Here is a 16,723-nt window from a genome sequence, read left to right as displayed (position 1 = left end):
AGTAATCGATGACTAGCTAAAAATCTAGATATTTTAAAGCCCCAAATGTTCCAAACAAAACATTGTTATTGGCCAAATTTCAGCCATAAGCCTTGCATATGAGAATCTGCAGGTCTTTCAAAACACACATTTTGAAACTGGAGGCCATGTTTAAAGACCCACGTACCTGTCAGTGTAAAGCTAACAAGTTTCTTAGAATGCTGACTTCCTGAAGCACCTCCTTCCAGGCCTTCTGCCCCCATCTGAAGAGAAAAAACAACAATCTGAAGTTTCATACAAGTATGACTCTATTCCTTGGGAATCACATCTGATTGATTACACATCATCAAGATTATTGTATCAAACCTGTTTTGCAGCATGTGTTTTTCACGTCTAGGTCCCAGAACTGGGGAACAAACAAGGGTTCTCTAAAATCTAGCAAGGTGCCATCTTTAAATTTAGTCTTGACACAAAATCGGACAACTCTGAGCTCTAGATTCCCTGGGACAAATTTCGATCTGGTGTACACAGGTTGCTCTGAGTTAAACCTGGGCAGACAACACATAACAACAACATTCCCTATAAAGAATTTTTCTTTCTCGCAATATTTCAATATTTCTGAGTGATTACCTGGGAGTGCCTAATTCCTTGCAGTTTTAGGTTGTACCGTGCTGCGGTACACGGCACATGCTGTGTAAGTAGGGATAATATGGATCTGTTGTACTACTACGCTACGCTGGTAAGTTTTCCTAAAAACGTGCATGTACATTTTAACTCGCTCAAGACCAGGAATTTGCAGAGCACAGAGATTTTGTACATGACTAGCGCACAGTTGAGGACACACTGGAAAGGAAGGGCTTCAAGGAGCACTGAAGAACGTACAGTGATGCAACGGAGAGAACTGATGCAAGGGAGATGATCTTCTGAAAAGTTGAAATCAGGTTTGAGTTCTCACCCCAGGCTGCCTTTGAGTCGATCGTGACTTGGAGCAAACGTAGAGGACAGTGGAACTTCGTGCAGGGTTCCAAGACAGTCACACCGTTCTCCCAGGGAGTAGCTGCTGCTAAGTACTTAATCACTGCGCAATCAGTGCTCCCTGCCAGTACCTTAGTGACACCTGTCACACTTCAGCTGACTGCTTCCCCTGCCCTTTTGAGATCCTAGAGTAGCAACCAGGTATCTCAACTGCAGCCGAAGAGCCAAACTTCGTGATGGTCACAGAGGTACCAGCTTATGAGCGGGCTACGCTAGGTGATGCACTGGCTACGCGTACACCTGCTAACTCAGAGGATGGGGTGGGAATCTACTCCACGGAGCCACAGAAGAGAAGGTTAGTGGTCTTCTCTAAGACTGTTGCTCTTAGCTGCTGTCCAGTATATGCCGACTCAGGGTAATCCCATATATGCAGAGTAGATCCAAACTAAACAAAACCCACACTTCCTGCCATCGAAAAAAACCAAACGCACTGCCATTGAGTCTATGCCAATTCAGGGTGATGCTATAGGATAGGGCAGAACTGCCCCTGCGTCTGTAGCTCTTTACTCGAGTAGAAACTCTCCCACCGAGTGGCTGGTGGTCTCCAACTGCTGACCTTCATGTAACTTGCCTAGCAGCCCCATACGTGACTTACAATGCCACTGGGGCTCCTGGCAGAGCAGAACAAGCTAGTACCTCTGTGACCATCAGAGTTGGTTCTTGATCTACCTCTGACAATTCTCATAGCTGTGACTTTTCCAAAACAAATCACCAAGCTTCTATCTTGTGAGGGACCCCTGGGTGGCTTTCAGCTGCCTGCATTTCAGCAAGTAGTTGAGCATGTGTTTAGGCCGCTCCAGACTCCTGAAAGATTAGAGCCCTAGAAAACGCAGTTGTACTCCAAAACGTGAGGTCACCAGGGGTCAAAATTAACTTGAGAGCAATGAACGGTCTTTGTTGTCATTGAAGTTTTGTTTTTTAAAAGCCTGGTAGGCTGCACTCCTCTGATCAAGCACCCCAGTGTAACCAGAGCTGAGAGGACAGCAAACCGGTCAGATGTGTGGCTGCTGTGCCTCTGCTGTCTTGCTTCTCTAGACAGGACAGTGGGGAAAAACAAGATCATGCAGATTACAACTCAGCCACCAACCCGTCCGCCCTAAGCCCTGGACACAGCCAGCTACCTGACACGGCCTGGTGGGACCTCAAATGAGTGGTATGGCTCAGTAAGCTGTGCCGCCCCCAAGGGCATGGCGTCTCTGCTCACTCTGAGATGCCTGTGTTGAAAGAGTGAAATGAGACTGGAAAGATTGACAGCCTGTCTTCACTTAAATCCTACTGAACATATTACCTTGAATTAGAAAAAAGAAACCCTATTTTTCATTCCTAAAATGTGATTCACTAGCTGGCAAAAAAGGGTGGCCTGAAATAATTCTAAAAAAAAATCCACTGATCAACAGTGCCCTTCATCACTACTGTGGCAACCTGTTCCTCTAAGTAATTCTAAAAGAATCCTGCCTTATCACGCGCTGCAACAAAGCCAGGAAAGAACTAACATTACAAGGGGGCACGGGGATTTTAGTGATAGTAAATACATCTTCACAAAGTTTGGAGAGACATTTTAAATAAACTCCCTACATAGTTCAAATTCAGGAAAGCCCAGTATCAACACGGTCAGCCGAGTGTTGAAACCATATGGGGTAGTGAGTGATGGCAGCCTGGATCTCTCCCGAAGCCTAAGGATTTCCTGTTGAGAAGTCTCAGCCACCTGTTAGCCCTTGGTCTGATAAATGACAGTGACATCACTGCGTGAATAACAGGGAAGGTACTTTTTTTTCAAGTGGCTGCTTCTTTGATAGGTGAGAAAGAGACCGTGTCACCAGGAGAGCCACTCATTCCCTTCCCATGGAGTCTGTCAGTTACCTCGGCCTAGTCTTTGAAATAATTATAATATGGCCTTTGTGGAAATCGGTGTTGGTCACCAACAATAACTAAACACGTGTCACATACACATGTGACTACTGGACTGCTACAGAAACACAGTGCTCACTCGCACAATGAAGAGCCCAAGTGGCACCAAAGAAAAATAAAACTCACTGCTACAGAGTCGACGCCACCTCCCGGCTACCCTATGGAACAGAGCAGAACTGCCGACGTGGGTCTCTGAGACTCTCACTCTTGGCAGGAGTAAAAAGCTGCATGGTCCTCCTGCAGAGCGGCTGGTGGTTTCAAACAGTCAGCCTTATGGTTAGCAGCCCAACCTATGACGCATAACCACTATGCCTCTAGGGCACTGCTTCTCACTTCCAGAGACACAGCCAACTGCCTCAAACTCAATCAAAAATCTATTGACCACCCAATTCCATTAGCCGGTCTTTGACCCAACGTATTCTGATTCTCTGTGCTTTTATCTATGAGCTTTTAAAGAGCCCTACTACCTGTTGGAAGCAAATTAATTATCTCTAAACCACCCACAGGCTTTGACAGACTCAGCTCAAATCAAAATCAATAGAATGAGATCAATGTTCACCAAGAAGTAAATTCCCCAGATCCTCAGTGATTTCTGGATATTGAAACTGCCCAGTTATGAGAAAATTGACTCTGAATTTGCTTAATCAAGCTTGGGAGCTCCTGTCTCATTTGAGATACAGCTAAGTCTCAAAGGCTTTCTTTCCTAGTTTTATAACTTTTCTTTTAGAATATTAGCTAAGGTTCTTTTCTGCATTGCTCTTGTGACCTTCAAAGTCTTTTATAGTAAATATGGGCTATTCATTCATTTTCTATTCCTACTACGAGTAGAAACTTAAATACATGCTATACTATATTGCTACAAAGAGGCATCGTGGGTTAGGTATGTGGCTGCAGACTGAATGATCAATGGTTCAATCCCACCAGCTGCTCCTTGAGAGAAAGATGAAGCTGCCTGCTTCGGTAACGACGTACACACTTGGAAACGCAAACGAAGGTCTACTGTGTTTTACAGAGTTGCCGTGATGTTGTGAGGTGCCAATGGATCGGTGCCGAGTCATAGTGTGTCCATGCACAACAGAAAACCACTGTCTGGTCCTGTGCCAGCCTCACCGTTGTTCTTATCCGAGCCCCCTGGTACAGTCACGGTGTCGGTCCATGTTGTCAAGGCCTTTCCTCTTTGTCATTGCCACTCACTTTACCAAGCACGATGCCCTGCTCCAGGGACCAGTCGCTCCTGACGACATGCTCAGAGTACATGAGGTAAGGTCTTACCATCCTCGCCTCCCAGGAGCATTCTAACCGGACTTCTGCCAAGACAGTTGGTTTTGATTTTATTTATTTATTTTTTTGGCAATCCGTGGCACTTTCAATATTCTTCACCAGCACCGTAATTCAAACGTATCGCTTCTTCTCCAGGCTTCCTTATTCAATGTCCAACTTTTCACATGCACACGAGGCAACTGAAAATAGCATGGCTTGGGTGAGGTACATCTTAGTCCTCAAAATAACATTTTTGCTTTTCAATGCTTGGAGGAGGTCTCATGTAGAAGATCAGGGATAATACAGTGCATCATTTGATCGCTCACCTGTGGCTTCCATGAGCACTGTGGCTTCACGAAAGACAACTCCTTGACAACTTCACCCCTCCCTCCATGGATCGTCAGGTTACCTATTGGGCTACTTGAGAGGATTTTGGTCTTCCGCAATCCACTGAGATGTTATTCATACTGAAGACTGCAACCCGTGATCTTCGGTAAGAAGTGCATCCAGTCCTCCTCACTTTCAGCAAGCCAGGCTGTGCCATCTGCCTGTCCCAGGTTCTTAATAAGCCTTCCTCCGATCTTGATGCCACACTCTTCCTCGTATTTTGCAGCTTCACTGATGATCTGCTCAGCATGAAACTGAATAAGTATGATGAGGGGATACAACCCGCTGCAGCCCTTTCTTGCCTTTAAACCACGCAGGAATCTCCTTGTTCTGTTTGCACAACGGCCTCATGATCCATGCATACGATTCACATGAGCACAATGAAGGGTGCTGGAATTCCCATGCTTCTCAAATCTACCCATGGTTGTTAGGATTTACACAGTCAGATGCCTTGGTCCAGTCAATTAAACACACATAAGTATCTTTCTGATACTCTCCACTTGCAGTCAAGGGGCATCTGACGTCAGCAATGACGTCCCTTGTTCCACGTCCTCTTCTGAATCCGGCCTGAACTTCGGGAAGTTCCCTGGCAATGAATTGCTGCAACTGTTGTTGGATGATCTCCAGCTACGTTTTGCTTGCATGTGACGCTGCTATCTGTGATCTGCGCATTCTGCTGGGCCACCTTTCTTTGGAATGAGTAGACATGTAAATCTCTTCCAGTCAGTCAGCCAAGTAGTTTTCCTCCAAGTATCCTGGATTAGACGAGTGAGTGCTTCCAGTGCCCCATCAGCTGGTTCAAACATTTCAGTTGGTCTTCCATCAATGCCTGGAGCCTTGTTTTTGGCTAATGATTTCACTGCAGCTTGAACTTCTTCCTTCAGAACCATTGGTTCTTTCTTCTTCTTTTTTAATAAGAGTCCCCATTGTATTGGGGAACTCTTACAGCTCTTCTAATAAAGCATACATCAATTGTATCAAGCACATTTGTACATTTGTTGTCATCATCATTTTCAAAACATTTTCTTTCTACTTGAGCCCTTGGGATCAGCTCTTCTTTTTCCCCCTCCCTCCCCCATCTTCCTACCTGTGAACGACTGATAATTTATCAATTATTTTTATTTTTATATCTAACACCGTCTGATGTCACCCTTCACCTATGTTTCTGTGGTTCAATCCCCCTGGGGGTGGGGGGATTATTCATCAATCATTGTGATCAGTTCCTTCTTTCTCTGCTGACCATCCCCCTACCTTCACGGCAGTGCTGTTCCCATTACTGTTCCTGAGGGGCTTATCGATCATGGATTCTGTGTGTTGCGAGCCCTGATCTGCACCAGTGTACATGCTCTGGTCTAGCCAGATGTGTAAGGTAGGACTGGGGTCTGATAGTGGGAGGGAGGAAGCATTAAAGAACTAGAGGAAAGCTGGGTTTCATTGGTGCTAAACTGCACCCTGGCTTTATCTTCTGCCTCCTATTCAATAGCCTGTGCTGCTATGTGAGTCAGGAGACGCCCCTTGCTTCCGTCTGGCCCAGGGACTTAAACCAGACTGGACATGCCCGCCTGGTACAACTGTGCGAGTCATTTCTTTATGTCCGTCTCTTTCCATGTCCATCCACACACAGGTGTCACTGGTGTTGCTTCTCTGCAGACCACAGCCTAGCATGGTTGCTATGCTTCAGGACTGCCTCGGAGGAAGCGGGACTGCTTTATGTTACCACCAGGCAGAACTGAAGTGCAATTCCAATGTAAGAAGAGTCCTTCGAGAGTGAGGGCTTGCACACGCTGTTCTCTCTGCCTGAAATGCTCCTCCTCCCCCAGCATGCCCACTACAGGGAAGCCTTTCTGACTAGGTCAAGTCTCCCATGTTAATGTTCCGGCAGCCCTATGTCACTCCCCTGAATAGCCATGATCAGTCACATAAGTACAATTGGAACTGGTCTCCTATCTCCCACTGGATCAATGGGGGAAAGGACGATATTTTTTGCTCGTTAGTTTATCCCGAGTGGCAGGCACAAAGCACGATTTTAGAAAGCTTCAGTCTCTTTAGACAGTTTCAAAATGCCCTGTAGAGAAATTTTTATTATTATTATTTCAGGGATACAGCTAGCCACTTGCCTGTTTACAAAGGTACACATGTATCAGTGTGTGAGTGCACACACAGCTGTAAAGATCTTATTTTATAAAGATGGAAAATTGTCTCCAATAACCTTATGACCTGAGGTTATGAATAACTAATTAAAACTCCAATGATCTATACATCTGAGATTCAGAATCTCCAAAGGCCAAGTGAGTTCAACCACCCATGGCCAACAGAACTTCAATTGTTAGCTTGTCTATCCAGCTAAAAATGCCATCAGGAAAAATTAATCCTCAGGAAAATGTCATGTACAAATAGGCACACTTTCTCACCAGACGCCAGCACTCCTCATTTCCTCCCAAACGCCATCGAGGATGGTTTTTCCAGTTGAGGACCTGCTGACGAGTTTGGCTTCCATTTGGTGACCATCACACTAAAACCACACACAGGATCTTAGTCTTAAACCTGAAGCATAGCACGGAGCGAGAGCCTGCGCACGGAGCGCCTGAGACGGCCGAAGGGCATCCCGCTCTCTGTGGGACTCACAGGAGGAATCACATGCTGCTTAAACAATTATTCTTCTCTCTTCGAATTTTTTGGTCGTTTTTAAGAAAGCACAGCTGAATGTGTGAAAAGTAAGTTATGTACATTACTTACCTTCATGCGAGATGCAATGCCTACGGCATTGGGGAGGAAGGTTGTCGGCTTGAGCTGGATGACCGGTTGACCTTCCCCACCCCCACGGGCACTCATGAGTAGGTCTGCTGGAGAGCTGACTACACACAGAACTATTATCACCCAGCCACGCTTTTCCCTTGCCCTCAAGTTCTATTCTGGATTTAGACCTGCCTGCCTTGCATGCGACTTCCATTCCTAAACTGGTCCCCATGCAGTTCTGTACTCCCTTTCCCGTGGTTCCTCATCCCCTGCAGGCAGGGGCTGCACAGGCGACAATGAGGACCAGGAGGACTGAGGACACCAGCAAGGACAGCACTCACCATCACAGCGGGGTTCTTCACGGTGATGCAGGGGGTCGTGGCTCGCAGGGCTCCACTGATGCCGTGGTAGTATTTAAAACAGATTTTTATCTCCGCTGCAAATTTGAGAGAAAGGATATTTTTAGCAGTGAAAGAGTAACTCAGGAGTCAGGAGAGGCAATCCTCCAAGATGCCTCCCAGGCAATGCTATTCATGACTGTTTGATGGACCATCCCTTCTTTTCCTGTCAGAGACAATACATTATGCCACTTTCTGTTTGATCATCAATGCTTCTCTGAAATTTCCAAAATTTTAAAACATATAAGAGAAAAATGATGCACAAACATATATCTGTATTCATTGAGGTGTTCTACAACGCGCTACATTTAAAATTGTTGCTCATACTTAAGGATTCCTGATGGCCTAGTGAGTAGGCAGTGAACTGCTAACCAAAGGATCATACGTTCAAACCCAAGCCACCAGCAACTCCTTGGGAGAGAGATGAGGCCGTCTGCTTCCATAAAGATTTAGCTTCAGAAAACTTTTAAGACCCAGTTCTTCACCGATAAAACATACAACTTTCCTCTAGTTCTTTAATGTTGCCCCCACCCCACCTCACTATCATGATCCCAATTCTACCTTATAATTCTGGCTAGACCAGAGCATGTACACGGGTACAGATAAGAGCTGGAAACACAGGGAATCCAGGACAGATAAACCCCTCAGGACCAATATTGAGAATGGAGATAACAGGAGGGGAAGAGGAAGGTGCGGGGAAAGGGGGGAACAGATTACAATGATCTACATATAACTCCCTCCCTGGGGGACAGACAACAGAAAAGTGGGTGACAGTCAGTGCAAGACATGAAAAAAAAAAAACTTATAAATTATCAAAGGTGAAGGAGGGTGGGAGGGGGTAAATGAGGAGGTGATACCAAGGGCTCAAGTAGAAAGAAAATGTTTTGAGATTGATATAGGCAACAAATGTACAAATGTGCTTGACACAATGAATGGAAAGATGGATGTCCTGGGATGAGGCCCAAACAAACCCGCCTCGGAAAAAGTGCAGCCAGAATGCTCTTTAGATGCAAGGCTGGCACGGTTTCATCTCAACTCTGACGGCTGCTGTGCTTTGGACATGTTAGCAGGAGAGACCAGTCCCTAGAGAAGGGCATCACGTTTGGTGAAGTAGAAGGACGGCAAAGAGAGAAGGTCCTTGGCCAGATGCAGGGCACACTGGCTGAGAGATGGGCTCCCAAAGCAACAGCCGTTGTGGGGACAGCGCAGGACGCGGCGGTGTTGCCTTGTGTTGCACACCAGGTCACCGAGTACCCAACGGCGGCTGACAGTGACAGCAATGACGACGCTCATTTGAGTTTCTGCTGATGACGCTTACAGCTGCATAGATCCGTGCAAGCCTCATTCTCCCACTTGCTTCTTCCAAGACCAACAGCATGCATTCTGCAAAAGCAAACTAAATATCCCGCACAAGGTCTGTGGGAACAGAAGAGGCTCGGTGACCCCCATGAGGGTCGAAGTCTGTGGGCATGAACTCGTGAGTACCGCACGCTAACTGCTGGGCAACTGACAGTGGGTGAGTCTTCCCGCAGCAGCTCCCCACGAGAGCAAAGCGACGGAGAGGGCGTGAGCAAAGGGACGTAGCTTTTCATAAAGCATCGTCCGCTAGGATGGCAGCGGCTATCTTCTAAGGTTTTAACAGTCAACTAGCTAACAGATGGTGAAACAAAAAGGGGAAAGATAAGACGGCTTATCTGTATAACCGTTAGCATCTTAATCACCAGGCGGTTTTGCTAGCTGACCCATTTTGGAGCAGGATTTTATTAGTTGCCACTACAAGATGTCCAACCCAAAGGACACATTGAAATCCCTAAAAGATGCATGTCCTCCGAATGTCCTGAGGGGTTTTGTGGACGTGCTCACGAGACAAACAAAGCACCGCAGCACTGACATTTGCCCAATGCTTTAAGGCTACGCGCAAATACAAGGGGGTTTACGCCATCAATACCACGAAAACAAATGGCAGACGCAGGAGCTGCTGGGGCCTGGACTGCAATTAGTGAGCTCCATCAGCAGGAGGAGCTCAGTGACCGGCCCCCTGTACAACATGCGATGGTTTCCAGAGGGGCGGGAGCTTGCAGCTTCAGACGTGACTTAGTGTTAAGGATGTCACTTCAAGGGGAACTATAAAACTTAGCAACCACATTTTAATTACTGCACTTGAGCAATCTGGTTACGAAAGAAAGTAACTGAGAAGAATACACAAAAGGGGGAAAAAGAGAAGTCAAGTCTCTGCCTTCATCATTTCAGCAACAACCTATAACCTGTCATTTTAAGCGGTAAACAAGAACAACAAACATGCTGTCCCTGGAACTGGAAACACGGGGAATCCAGGGCGGACGATCCCTGCAGGACCAGTGGTGAGAGTGGCAATAGCGGAGGGTAGAGGGAGGGTGGGGTAGAAAGGGAGAACCGATTATAAGAATCTACACATAACTTCATCCCTGGGGGATGGACAACAGAAAAGTGGGTGAAGGGAGATGTCGGACAGTGTAAGATATGACAAAATAATGATTTATAAATTATCAAGGGTTCATGAGGGAGGGGGAGCAGGGAGGGAGCAGGGGGAAATGAGCTGATGCCAGGAGCTTACTTGGAGAGCAAATGTTTTGAGAATGATGAGAGCAACGCTTGTACAAACATGCTTTACATGATGGATGTATGGATTGTGATAAGAGTTGTATGAGACCCCAATAAAATGATTTAAAAATTTTTAACCTAGTTATTTAAAAAATAATTATCAAAAAAGCATTTAGACTTTAGTTCCTGAGCTGTAAACTCTAATATCTCATTTGCTATGTGTCTCTAATGCAAGTGATATATTTACTTTAAAAAGCTGTGTACTGTAAATTCCTTAGGCATGGTTGGTGTACAGAATGTGTGTCTATGGAATGATGCATCAATTGTCAGCAGAGCTGTTTGTGGTACAGTTTTTAGGCATATTGCTTGAGTTATAATTCTCAAACTACACAAGAACCTCACTTAGACGTAACGCTGATGACTAGTTCTGATCTGGTGACCTTAAATAAATGGGGGGGAGGGGAAGGGAGGAAAAAGCAAATACAAAAACAAAGACATGAAGCCTGAAGCTTACACACACACACACACACACACACACACAATGCTATCCCGGGAGATGGGGGAAGCAAACGTCGGCAGGAAGCCTGAGCATCCGATCAGTCGACACTCGGGGGCACAGGCCGGTCCCTAAGCAAGAAAATGGAGGCTGTGGAAGCAACGAACGAATGACCTGAATGGCCCGAAAATGATTTCCCCACAGCCTGATGCGGCAGCCAACTCCTTTCCCTATTCCACTTCAAGTTACAATGCAAATTCACACACACGTGCGCATGCCTGCAGTCTTTCAGGTAGGCTATGTCAATCATAAGCATTTTCTAAAAAATGGTTACTTTAAAAAGCATGTTGCTGCAGAGAGCAGCAAGACGGGTGGAGCCTCTCACGGTAAGTCTAGAATCTACAGTCAGAGTCCCAGTCATCTTCCTCTTCCGAGACCCCTTCTGAATGGCTGGCACCAACCAGGAGTCACGGAAATAAATGCGGATGCCTTCCAAGAACTCCAGGTGACTTTATTGACAGATCATTAAAAGTAAGATTTGTCACCCTCTTTCCAAGGCTGACAAGGCACAGAAGACCCTTGTTTCTCCACAGCCTAGCCCTGGTGGCATGTGGGCTAGCGCGCTGGGCTGCTCACTGCCAGGCTGGAGAGAGACCTTGGGAGCGGTTCTCTTCGATCCTGCACAGCCATTAGGGTTTGGGTTGGAAACAGGTCTATTCTGCAGATTTGGGGTTGACATGAGTTGGTGACAACTCGTCAGTCATTCAAAACAACATGTGAATAAGTGGCTCCCAGGTCTGTCACGTGAAATCTGTAACAACCATTGCCTCAGGGGAGAGATGGGTTATTGGGGAATGGAGTTAAGGAGATGCTTCTGTTTGGGCTTGGGGCTTGGAGAAGGTTCGGTTTTTGTTTGTTTGTTTGTTTGTTTGGTGGTGGTGGTTTGGGGCATCTTTTTAACATTACACTATTTTCATGTATTAAGTATTTAAAATTATTTTTAAAGTACTCAATTCTGCCATACTAACCCTACCACTAATGAATGACTACATTTCAAACCTCTTCTAAAAAAAAATGTTCTACAGGCTACTCCCAGCAAGAAATTGTTTTGTTTCAAAGACTGGGATCTCTTCCACTGCCGAAAATAGCTCCAAGATTCACTTAGGCAGCAGTTGACAGCTTGGTCCTATTTATAAACTCTGGATTTTCCCCAGCTTTCTAGTTGGACCATGAAGATAGATGGGATATAAATGCCTCCTTCCTTTAAACATTTCTATTTGGTTAAAAGAGAGTGGTCTAAATAATTAGACCAATTTCAAATCCTCCCAAAACACACCCTTAACACTGTCCTGTGTGCTTTACTATGTTCTTAATATTTATGGTTCCTCTCTGTGGGCTTTTATTCGGAGGCTGCAGATCCAGAATGGGTACACTCATTTTTGTCGTCACACTTTTGAGGAAATTTGCCAACATTTCCAGTCTTGTACTCACTTGGTGCAAATATGGTTTTGCAAGTTGTGTTTTTTTAAAGATCATTTTTATTGGGGGCTCTTACAACTCTTATGACAATCCATACATCAATTGTATCAAGCATATGTATACATATGTTGCCATTACTCTTTTCTAAACATTTACATTCTACCAGCTCCTCTTTTTACCCTCCCTTCCATCTCCCACCCTCGTGACCCCTTGATAAATTATTTTTTTTCATATCTTATAACAACCACTGTCTCCCTTCCTCCTCGGTTCCTTCTCCTCTCCTCTCCCCACCTTCCCCCTACCCTCCTGGTAACGACAGGGCTCAAATCAGAGTTGGCCCCCAAACTTGGTGAGATCCATGGCTTCAAGTTTTACTTTTTTACCAGTTTTTAAATATCTTCTTTATTCATTCAAGATCGAGATGCTGACTTTATCCTCACAAGGGTTTGTTTTAAAATGTACAGGATAAAGGACAATAAATGTACAGCTATAACCAAGAATTCTGGACAGGGCTTGGAAAGGGGGGACCTACTCTGGAGTGCTCTTACTGAACAGAATTCCAGGGACCCGTTGTCCTGAGGGTGCTCACTGGCTCATTTGGACGGAGAAAGTGTGTTGTTAAAAGGATTGATCTACATCCAGGTCGTCTTTGCATACAAAATAAATATTCTAATTCTGTGTGAAGGGAAATGTGAAACGAGAAATCGCCATATGTCTAAGTCCTGTCCATTCACACTGTTTTCTGCATGAATCCTTCTTCAGAGTCTCCCACTGTGCAAGTGACAGAAGGCAGCAGCTCTTGACCTTAGAGCACCTCTGCACAGCCCAGAGTCAGCTTGTCCTAGACCCTGTTCCATGAAAAGCCTGCACACGTGTGCACATAGTAGCTGACTACAAGGGCGTGTACATGTGAAGCGCATGTATATTTATAAACCAGAAAGGTAACAAGCTTAACAAATAAGCCCACTAAGAAAAGGCAGCAGATGTTAAACCCAACTCTGCCTACACCGTACTTTAGCTGTTCGGTTAATCAGCCATCAGTACACTACATGCCTCCATGTTCAACGGCTAGATGCAGGCTTCTGATTTACATTGATTCCCTAGTTAGCAGCCAGACCGCACAGAACAACAAAGTAGAGTTCCCTATAGTTTTGCTACAGATAAACGGTGTCCCTTTACCCATTGGGGGGGGCGGTGGTTTCCAAATGACAATATACATTAGAGAGCCACCAACCTACATACATGTATGTGGCCGTGTACTTGTGTAAACCCAAGCACTCGGCAGCTGAGACGCTGTCAAAGGAAAGTGACGTGTTTATTTTACGCATCTCAACTTGCATATTCCAAGGGAAGCAACCACAGTGCCACCTAGGTGTTAAGCATGGCAGAAAGTGACTCCGGAAAGAGACAAACAGGTTGATTCTTTTCTTAAAGCAGCAACTACGGACATTTCTTTCATTAAATCCTGAATCTAGGTGAATACATGCTCTTTCCTATCCCTATACCTATGAAATGTCCTACCAATCTCTGCCATTGCCCTTTGTACTTTTAAGTGACTGAAATAAATGGAAATGCTTACAGATTACATTCTTATTTATGAAGAGGCATATTTAAATAGCCATAGGCAAGATGATTAAGTGTTGGCCCTGAATCATTCGTATCAGAACTGGAAACACAATTCCTAACGCTATTCCACTTGCAGGATGTATCTATGTCCACCTCAAGTTTTTGGATGTCACTCAAATGGGCTGGTTACTCCATCAAAGAGGCATTATATCCTGTCTATTCTAAAGAAGCTCAACATTGGCATCTAAGAGGAAACCAAATAACATTTAAGGAACATAACATTAAGCTGTTATTAAGGCAATAACAGCCTTTTACGCATCATTTCCTCACGTAAGTGACGATGGCGCCCCCGTTTAATCTCCTCACCTAGCCAGGCACCAAGAGCGCCAACATCAGACAAAGGAGGGCCAGAGGAAAAGTCCCACAGTGAACTGTATCACTCCAGGGAAGCTAAAGTTCATTGGTCTCTAATTTCCATTTCTAGATTTACTGAGAGTAGAGGTGAGAATCATCCAGCGATGAAAAATAGAACAAGAAGACCCGGCACTCAGCCAGGGCCGTGCAGGTTGGAGGCTGGCTATCAGCGAGGAAAGCTGCAGAGGCTTCAGAGAGCCAGGCAAACATCACAATCACCACAAAACGTCGACTGGCAACGTCTCTGACCCTGGCTCAGCCAAAAGAGCCGGCCGACAGGGTAGCCTTGGCTCCGTCAAAGGAAGTATAGAGCAACCCAGGACGCAGAGCCTCCGGAAAAAACATGTGTTTGCTCCAAGAAGTCGGGTGTTGAGGGTGACACAGATTGCACCAAACCACACAACAACAAACACTTCTGCCAACAAGGGCCCTCCATCTCTCCCACCCTCTGCAGCGCCACACAAAGGAACAAAGGGCCGCATAAACCCCAAATCTCAAGAGTGTGACTTTTCCTTCAGTATACACATGCATGAGTTTCCCCCCAAGTTTTACTTTGAATGGACTTCTGATGAGCTAAGAATAAACTTCTTTTTTTCGGAAGATGAAAGCAGGAGTTTAAAAATGTCATTTGTCTTCCAAGCCAGAGGCTGGAAATAGTCACAACTTCAGACGTTGCCTAACCGCCCGCCCCCCGCCCCTTTGTATTAGGTTCAGAGCTCCAACCGCAAAACCGCGCTGCTCTGTGAAGTCCTCTTGGGTCTGCTCTAGCCACCACGGGACGAAAAAGAAACACAACAACAAACAAGCAAACAAACAACCTATGCCTGAAAGACGCGGAGTTGACGTCTAAGTGTCAGAGACATTTTCATGTCGCTGGGCTAGAGAGCCGGAGGCAGGTGTTGAGGGTGACCTCCTTCTGATTTCCTGAGGATCACCACACTCCGAAGCGGAATCTTTCTGCAGTTCCTGCTCACTGTCCTGGAGTTCTTTATATAGGCAAATCGCCTTTAATCTACATAAAGAATAAATATATATCTTTATATGTAAAGTGCTTTCTGTGTAATAAATATGTCCAGTTTTACACTCATCCATCGGTACGTTACCTAGTATCTCCAACTTCAGGTCTGAAGAAGGGTAAATGTTCAATTAGAAGAGGAAAGGAAAAGAGAGGGCAGGCGCTGGGTGAGACGTAGCAAAATGCATTGGTGAGAAGGGGACACTGGCTCCAGTCTAAGCAGCCAGGACCCCCCAGGTCTCTGGCACATTGTGGCAAGAGGGAAATCCATCGGGACATGTGCTCTGTACGTGGGTCTTTTTCATGTCACAATACAAAGTAGAGCAGCATGGGGGGCTAACTTCTTCCCGGGCGTCCAAATGAGCCCAGTAACTGACACGCAGCCTCCCATCACACGGCAAGCAGCTCTCTCAGCATCGTGGGGGGAACACGCAGGTGGGGGCCACATTTCCCAGCTGGGTTTCCCTTAAGCCCCGGAATGCTTTCAGCGGAGGAATCACACTGAACGTAAACCCAGCTATTCCCCATCCCTCTCCCCTCACGTTTGTCTCCCCACACACTGCCATCAGTAATACCCCTGCGCAAAAGTCAGAGAGCAAAACGCAACATGCAAGAAACCAAACCGCCCATCAGCTCACGGCCCAGAAACAACCCGGGCTCAGATTTTGGCAGACTTCCCCTCGCTTATTTTCTTAGACTCTGTGCTGTGAGGTGGGGTTCAGCTCTGTGATCTGCTTCAATTTCACCACGTTCTGTGGCATCATGAGCATTGGCTTCTAAAACCTGCATCTACTTTGGGTTAAGAGAGAAAATCAAGGCCCGTAGAATAAGCCTCTGGGAAACCCCCTCCGACCATAGACGGCTGTGAACCGCCTGCTGTCATGCAGAGCACATTGGAGGGTGGATTGTTGCAGATGCAGTCAGGTTGAAATTTAGCACCTTATCCTTTGATCTCCCTTTGGATTCATTTGAAATTTGCCCTGGTTTTTGATATTTTCTGCCTTCTTTTCAATGGAGGTTTTTAAAAATCTATTTAACTTTGTTGTTATTTTTGTTTTTTTAATGTTTTTCTGCATATGAAATCCAGAATAAGTAAATCTATAGAGACAGTAACTGGCATACTGATTCCTTTGTGCTTTGTGGTATAGAGCAGGGGAGGCTGGGAGGAAATTCAGAGTGACTAAGGAGTGCAAGAATGAAGAAAACGTTCTAAAGCTGACTGAGGGGATGACTGTACAACTCTTCTTACTGTGACTGAACTACTGTATGACAGCTGAATTATACAGCAGTAAAACTGCTAAAAAAAGTGGACATTGAAAAGTGGACAATCCTCAGCGGATAGAAGCAAAATTAGGAAAAGTTCTCACCTGTTATTTAAAATAATGTGAGAAACTGTCTGACGTCTTGTAGTAGTTAAAAGTTTTCATCTTTCTTTAGTAACTTTTTGCATTACTGATGTTCTATATGTTT

General features: G+C 45.5%; 1 protein-coding gene across 2 annotated transcripts in view; it reads right to left on the bottom strand.

The window, feature by feature from the left end:
• The window catches only part of HECW2 (HECT, C2 and WW domain containing E3 ubiquitin protein ligase 2), a 431,089-nt gene that overhangs the window by 151,506 nt on the left and 262,860 nt on the right, over positions 1-16,723 (bottom strand). For both annotated transcript variants that reach the window (XM_075529169.1, XM_075529170.1), the window contains 2 exons: positions 7,647-7,741; positions 167-242 (listed from right to left, as the gene is read on the bottom strand). In XM_075529169.1, the coding sequence (XP_075385284.1) occupies positions 167-242; positions 7,647-7,741 (171 nt within the window). The remainder of the gene's footprint in view (positions 1-166; positions 243-7,646; positions 7,742-16,723) is intronic.

Source organism: Tenrec ecaudatus, chromosome 13 (assembly GCF_050624435.1).
Source record: "Tenrec ecaudatus isolate mTenEca1 chromosome 13, mTenEca1.hap1, whole genome shotgun sequence".
Classification (NCBI taxonomy): Eukaryota; Metazoa; Chordata; class Mammalia; order Afrosoricida; family Tenrecidae; genus Tenrec; species Tenrec ecaudatus.
Note: the sequence above shows the minus strand (reverse complement) of the source record. Positions and strands in the feature narration are given on the sequence as shown.